At 33.8% G+C, this 7,850-nt stretch overlaps 1 protein-coding gene across 2 annotated transcripts; it reads right to left on the bottom strand.

The window, feature by feature from the left end:
* Positions 1-3,604: 3,604 nt before the first annotated feature.
* On the bottom strand, positions 3,605-7,850 carry LOC145547556 (uncharacterized). 2 transcript variants are annotated; one of them, XM_081597433.1, is made up of 9 exons: positions 7,745-7,850; positions 7,230-7,289; positions 6,824-6,892; positions 6,615-6,683; positions 5,521-5,622; positions 4,916-5,308; positions 4,643-4,806; positions 4,401-4,513; positions 3,605-4,325 (listed from the first exon to the last, which is right to left on the bottom strand). In XM_081597433.1, exons 1-9 carry the CDS (start codon positions 7,809-7,811, stop codon positions 4,196-4,198), a joined length of 1,167 nt encoding a protein of 388 aa, XP_081453559.1. In that variant the 5' UTR covers positions 7,812-7,850; the 3' UTR covers positions 3,605-4,195. The 2 variants fall into 2 exon arrangements, with proteins under 2 accessions (XP_081453559.1, XP_081453560.1); XM_081597434.1 differs by having other exon boundaries at positions 6,824-6,883.

Raw genomic sequence — 7,850 nt, 5'->3', positions numbered from 1 at the left:
AGTGTGTTCATTCTGAGTCCTCTAGGAGCCCAGAGCAGACCCACGCCAGGTAACCGGCAGGAAGTTACCTGAAAAAATAAGAGAGAATATGTTTTCTACAAAATTTAAGTTTTAATCTTTTTATCTTTGTCTTGATATTTTCATGGGTTCCTATTCTCCCTGTAAAAAGTTAGAACAATCAAAACAATGTATGAGGAAAATGAGTAGAAACAAAAAGAAATAAAACAAGTTAGAAGTTATATCCTCCATATGTAAGAATATAAGAACATAAAATGATCACAATGACTTTATTTTCTTGACATAGAAACAAGAATTTCATGAATGTTCAGAAAATATCTCATCTGTGGGTAAAAACATGTTGGTTTAGTTTGAGGAACAGACATTATCTTAAAAAGACAAATGTGAGAAAATGTAGGCAAATTAATTGAAACGGATGTTTTTTTTTATTAAGAACAACAATGTTAAAAACAATCTCATGTATCAAAACATTTAACATGATAAATCACTGAACATTTAAATATAAATATAAAAATAAAAATAAACAAAAACAAAAAATCTATATCATGTGTCCAATCTTTTTTGAAGGAAAAATGCAGGACTTGAACAAAAATATTCTAATGTAATTAATGACCACCAGAAAACCAGAATCACATCTCTTTTTAATTAATCTGAAAATCTAATTTATTACACCCAGGAACAAACTGGGGAATTCCATGAAATATGTTAATAAATAAATTTTGAGAGCTTCGAATCAAAGTGTCTTTCTAAAATTTTCAGCTGCAGGTTGAATAAAGGTGGGATGCATTAATGCAGCCACTAAGAGAAGTTACACATTGACCATCAGTCTCAGGCTGCTGCTGCTTCCAGGCTCTAAGAAAAAAACATCAAATCAAGGCTGATAGATCTTTTTACACACAGTTTAAAAGATAATGTGTCTCTCACTGATTGGTCAGATCACTTCCATCGTTCCATTTCCCTTCAACAGCTCTGAGACCAATCCAGTAACCTTTAATGCTATCAACCCAAAATGTACCTTCAAGAAATGGCTGTGGAGAATAAAATTAAAAGCTTTAAACCTTGTCATTTTTGCAGGAGGTGGTTAGTGATCTAAAACCAACAAGTTCTCCAGATAATGTAATTTATCTCACTGTAGGTCCTTCAGTTCTTGGTCTTGTTAACAACAGTCTATCTTCAGATGTAGTTCCTGAAACTCTGAGACTTGCAGTTGTCTCAAATCAAGAAACCTGTACCACAAATTGCATTGGAAGACATTTTACTGTAAGGTGAGTGGGGCAGGACCTAGTTAGTGAGAAACTGGTTTTGTTAAACACATTAAATACAAATTATGTCTGTGACTATTAGATGAAAAGCAAATGTATCTTTTCATTTACTGCAGCAACATGAACCCAACAAATCCTCAGTTTCTGTTAATCTGATCATTTGTTGGGTTGGGTTTTAGTTTACTTAACTTTTTTGGTTCATTAGACTTTGGTTTGCTTTGCTTCATTTGACCCTGAAGAGTTTTTCATATGAAATGATAGGAATATTAATACCAAACTGTGGAATTAAAATGCCACTGTTTAGCTGATTTGTACAGTTTGTCTTTGTTTTATTCACAATAAATAATTTCAAAACAAGCACATACATTGTAATATGATACATAATTTCAACATTTAAAAATATCCAATTATTTTATTACCCCAGTATTTTTATAAGGTACTAAAGCGCCCCCTGCTGGTCATTATCAACAGAAACAGGAAGTACATCAACCCTCAGTCCCTTTTCATGAATCTGAATATATCATGTGAAATTGACACAAATAGTTTAAGTCCTTTAAAGTTGTACAATAAAAATTATTTTGTGCCACTTATAGATACTATTTCTAAATTCTGGTGTCGTCCTCAGAGTAGTGATTATTTTCAGTGAAGGTTGGATACACCCACAAAGCAACTTTACACCTTTAATTATTTCAATTATCGCATAAATTATAAGAAACAATCAAGCTAAATAAAAAGTGTGATACTAGATGATATCCAAGTCATGATGTGGTTTCTAAATGCAACCTGAAGAAACTTTAAAGTCTTTAGTTCTGAATGGACCGAGTAGAAACACAGAAGGTTTCCTTAAGGATCAGGAAGTAACAATGTGTGAATAATGTGTCTTTGCTTTGAACATCTGGTAGAGTTAAGAGTCTTTTGGAGTAAAAATATTTGTGGAATTCTCTAATTTTCTAGTAAGAATTTGTATCCAGGGAGTATTCTCAGAACTTCACATTTTTCTTATTTTGCCTGGTCACAACTTTCTTTCAAAATGGATTGAAATGATTTTTAAGTGAAATTTCTAAACACAGCATTTATTAATGACAAATTAAAAAGGTTTGTTTGAAATGTTTGCTTAGTAAAAAAGATGATGAAACTTTGAACAACATCCTGGCCCTGATAGTGACACAGAGAAGCTCTCTGATGATGATAATCATGCAGTTCCTGTCGACATGCAGTCAAAGAAATTCAAGGTCAGCACAGTCAAGGGTGTAAGATGTGATCCACTGACAGTGAGCGATAACCAATGAGCAATAGTGAACTGAAATCCTCCAACAGGGTTTTGCACTTATTTTCAGCACTAACTCAAACCTGCTGCAGCAGAAGAGCTAAGAGTCACATTTAAAACCACAGAACTGGTGCACAGTTTGAAATCGTGGATATTTCAGTGGAACATGAACTCAGTGGAGAGACAGCAGGATAAATAAAATAAAATATAACATACAATAAAAAAGAGGAAACGACACATTAGGGCAAATGGCAACATTCAGCAAAATAAAGTTCAAAACAAAGACATGAGTGAAGGCGGTGAATTCAGGGCCATAAAACCACGTTGATCAGCCTCAAGGCAGATGTCCAGTCAAGATGTTGTTATTGAGGCATGATGTCTTTGGGGAAGCTCAGCTCCACAGCTGCATGGATAACAGGAGAGGGTGAGGTGGGAAGGAGCGTTATGTTTACATATCTTCAAGGAGATTGGAAATATGCTGCCCTTCCAAGGCCACACGGGGAAAGCCAATTCAGACACAGATTGTCTTAGGTTGGGTAGGTTATAAATGATAAAATCTTTCCTAAAGTCTCTCGGATACATCTCAGTTCCCAATTATCCAAATTAGTTTGGCCGTTTCACTGAGCCACAACTAGCAACTTCTCCAAGATCGATTCCATCCGGTTAGTGAGTTTTAGAGTCCTCAGCTGGGCTACGAATTTCAGCAAGACTTGCATCCAACTTGCATCTCTGTCCACACCAACAGTCAGAGTGTTCGCTAGTTCGGCCAAGTCCATCACAAATTTGTCGAAAAGCCAGGAATCTGCAAGCTATAAACAGCAGAAATCCTGTTATCATGAATAAATCCAGTGTGAATCTCGTTGGGTGTGTCCTGGCAGGACAAGATGGCTCTCCTGTGCCAAGTCTTCTCATTGAGAAAATTTGACCAATTGCATTGAGAGATCGGTTGACCAGATCCATAATTTGCAGATTTGAAGGATGTGCAAAGAAAACCTCCAAAAATATAGAAAAATACAGAAGCAAAAACAGAGCAAGCAGGGCAGGCAAGGGAGCAGAGGAAAAAGTGTCAGGTTTCACAGAGAAAAAAGAAAAAAAAGAGGAAAAAGTTCAAGAGAACATGATAACTTAAAGATTCACTTCCAAACTCTGGTTGGTTGCTTTAATATAAAGAGATTTATTGTAATATTTGGGGAGTTCTTAATATAAATATAAATAAGACCTCACACATGTTTGAGAAGCTATATGATTGAAAAAAATAGAAGCATTTTTTAAATTCTCTTCTTTAAAAATAACAATTGTGTTACCCTGTGTAATAGATTGCACAAAATAACTTCTGTATTAGTTTTATACACAAATTATCTTAACTATTGAAGAAGATTCACAGGCAGTGTGAATCCTAAAATCCTGCTGAAACCATAAAGTTCCTTCAAAAACCATCAGTAAAAACTTCAGCAACCATAAAAGTCATTTTGTCTGACTTTTGAATCTGTTGATAAACTTTAAATTTACAACTTCAGACAAATCATCAGAAAAACATATAAAACATGTAAAGCCTTTTAAAAAGAGCTTATAAAAACTAAACCAGAAAATTGCATAAGTCTTAAATAAGGTTTTCCCAACAGCCTGTTAAATACTCAACATTTCATGTTTAAACAGATAAAGCCTTCTTCTCACAGATCCAGGCGTTTCTTTCAGTACAGCTCACTGATGTCCATTCTCGGGTCTTGAGAGAAGTTACACATTGACCATCAGTTGCAGGCTGCTGCTGTATCCAGGCTCTAAGGAAAAACATCAATTAAATCCAGGCTGGTAGATTTTGTTTTATACAAAGTTTAAGAAATAATGTCTCTCACTGATTGGTCAGATCACTTCCATCGAGCCATTTCCATTTCCCTCCTACAGCTCTGAGACCAATCCAGTATCCATTAATGCCTGATCCAGAAGGACTTTGTGTTTTGACATAATCCTGAGGAATTAGAACAGATAATTCTGTTTATATGTTGACTGAAAACTGACTAAACACTCTAAATTATTGAGGCTGTGATTTTCTCAGTCAGTTTACATTTTTAATCCGTTAAATTTGTTCTTCCATTACCTTTTCTGCATTGTTAGACACAACAGTCAGATCTGAATTCATCTTTTTGCAGTTTTCTCGTGCTCCTTCCCAGTTTGTTTGACCAGAAGGTGGAGCATTATTATAGGCATAACAGCTGGGAAGTTGGTATCTCCATCCATTCTGGCAAGAAGTGCAGCTTCTCACTTAAAAAAAAAATTCCATTAATAAGTATGTTTACATAATATTATTATTTATTTTTTGAACATAATAATGTAGTTCAGCACAAACTGTTTGTCTAAAATATGAACATACCATTATTGTTTTTAGGACAGTATTGATCAATGCTCCACTGAGCTCGGCTGACATTGAGCTCATTCCAGGTTTCTATTATTTCTGTGAGGTTTTTCCTTTGTTCCTTCAGCTCCTCATTAAGAGACGTCAGGTTGTGGTTCTCTGCAGTCAGCATGGTGATGTTGTTTTTTAAGATGGTAGTCGCTACAGTCAGGTTGTAGTTTTCTACAGTCAGCATGGTGTTGTTGATTTTTAAGATGGTAGAAAACGTGGTCAGGTTGTCAAACTGAATCGTTATATTTTTATAATCTGAACTGAGTTTGTTGTTGAGGTTGGTCAGGTTCTGGTTCTCCTCCAGCAGAACTTGCTGGGATGATTTCAGCTGGTTCAGCTGGCTGGCAGTGCTCAGACGAACTGTTGCAACAGAAATTAAAAATTGCTTTATCAAAAAACACAAACATAAATGTAAATTTTTCATTTTCATTTTAATTTGTTGCTTGTGTTTAGAACTGAATTACATTTTCTATTTAACTTTAGGATAAACAAATGTTTTGTCTTTAGATATTATTAGAAAACTGTATCTAAGGTTGTTTATTGGTCACATCATTCAATCCATTCTTACTCACAATAAACACAGACTCCAATGATGCAGAGCACCAACATGACACAGAGAGTCCCAAAGCAGCAACACAGCTGCTGATAGCGGCAAAATCTTTCTGCTTCCTTGACTGGTAGAAATAATAAACAAAGGAACTTTAAAACCAGGAACAAAACTTTTCTTCCCCTGTTTATTTGTAGTAAATATAAATATAATCTTTTTGCTTCAACATCAAGAAGAAAAAGATTGTCTTTTATATCAATATTAATTGGAGTCATACTGGGTAGGTTTTATTCTGTGAGTTTTCAGCCTTTTCAATGCCAGATGAAGATCATGCACTGATCTCAACCATTTTGTGAAACACTGCCCCCTATCACTGCAACACGGTACTTTCTGATTCATCCTGTGCATTTTTACTCTGGATTTCTGACCAATCAGAATCATTAAATAAATTTGACTATGGAATCTCAGCACATATAATCAAATAAACTAATCACCTCCATCAGTGTGTTGTCCAAGTACTTCAACAGGCATTGCATAAATTATGTAAATTTGACCATATTTATAGAACAGTATAGTGTAAATTTAAATTTTCTCTCATAATTATTTGTATTTTGCTTGTCATACTGACACATCACTACTTAATCTTTAGCTCCTCCCACAGATTAAAATAAGGACTTTTGCTACAACAAAGCCTTACTATTACATCTTATTAGCTTAAACATGAACCTGTTGGAAATGTAAATAATTTTAGGCAGTAATAATATTTGCAGATGTAATGATACTTTATTGTATGACTGGACACTTATGTAGAATTTCTGAAGAATAATCTATATCATGCAACATAACACATAAATGAGAAATAGGTTCAATCAATTTGTATCATTCTAAAAAAACAAACAAAAAACTGGAATCATGTAAGTGTTCTTAAGGAAACCACATATCTAACTTTTAGTAAAAATGCACTCAGGCTTGTAGCAAATCCATATGAAATGGGTAAGAAAAAAACCCCAGCTGAGTTGGCTTCCAGCTCCATTTTCTCATTTAAAGATATTTAACAAAAATTACAAACCTGTTTCTAATTTTATCATAATATTTTTTTTCTCAATCTTATAAACTTACCAATTGTGTCATGAGTTTTCTGAACACTCTCATTTTCCTTTTTCACTTCAAATGTTTCCATTGTTTTAACTGAAATGAAATTTTAAGTTGTTTTATAACACAATAACAAACCCCATTTCCTTTACAAATACATGTAAAACTAACTACAAAACATTTTCTCAATCAATGAAAACTTTAATAATATATTGTTCTTTCCTTTATAAACATACCTGTTTCGTCATGTGTTTGTTGAAAACTTTCATTCTGCTTCTCCACTTCAGCTTCTTTCTCTGTTTCAGCTAAAAAGATTGAAATCTTGCATTATAACAAGACAGTTCTAAGTATTAATTGGCTGAAACTTAAACTTATCATTCAAGAGAATTTCTATTTCACAAAATATAAAAACTTTTACAGTTTTAATCTTTTGACCTGATCTTTTTCAGGTAAGAAAATTCTGTTTGTTTCATGTGACACCATTTTCCTCAGGTATAAAGAAAGTGATATAAAGTTATTGAGTGCGTCAGTTTTCAGCGTTGCTTTGCTTATTCATCTTCTTAATGTAACAATGTGTTTAACCATATAAAGGAGAAAGAAAAACATGTACTCTGCTTAAGGATGTGGATCTATTTTACTTACCCTGAGCTGCTTCTTTGTTCACCTTCACTTCATCATACACAGTCTCATTCTCTTGCTTCACTGAAAAGTCAGAAGATTCATGAGTTTAACAGCATTTAGTGTTTAAAATGTACATGATATAGAGAACAAGACATATGTATAATGTAATTCATTATGAATAAATGAATTATATTATCTCTCCTACCAACTGAGCTGCTGCTGCCATGTCAAACATTTTAATGAGTGACATGCTGTCATTCTGTAAAAGTTTATGCTTCATATGTTTTAAACCAAAATAGTAGACATAATCATGTTTTTTTTTAGTTTAGCAACCCAGTAAAATATAAGTGTAAAATGTAATTTAAAACTTGATAAATTTTATTTAAAAAATCATGAAATTTCTGTTAGTAGATCTGAGGCCAAAAATAACTTTTTGCTTGGAAAGACTTTTAAGTCACCACAATTATCACATATGCAAAGACTGAGACTGAGTACATGTGTAGAATATATGTCATGTCTGCAGAAGATGAACTTACCTATTGGTTGAAGCTGTGTCTTACTTTTTATAACCACTGAAGCATAGTAAACATCCTGCTCTGCCATTTCTGCAGCCTAAATGTTGACTTGGTGCCGACTTGTTGA

The sequence above is a fragment of the Poecilia reticulata genome, chromosome 16 (genome assembly GCF_904066995.2).
Source record: "Poecilia reticulata chromosome 16, P_reticulata-male-v2, whole genome shotgun sequence".
NCBI lineage: Eukaryota > Metazoa > Chordata > Actinopteri > Cyprinodontiformes > Poeciliidae > Poecilia > Poecilia reticulata.
This window is presented reverse-complemented; position numbering and strand designations above follow the sequence as displayed.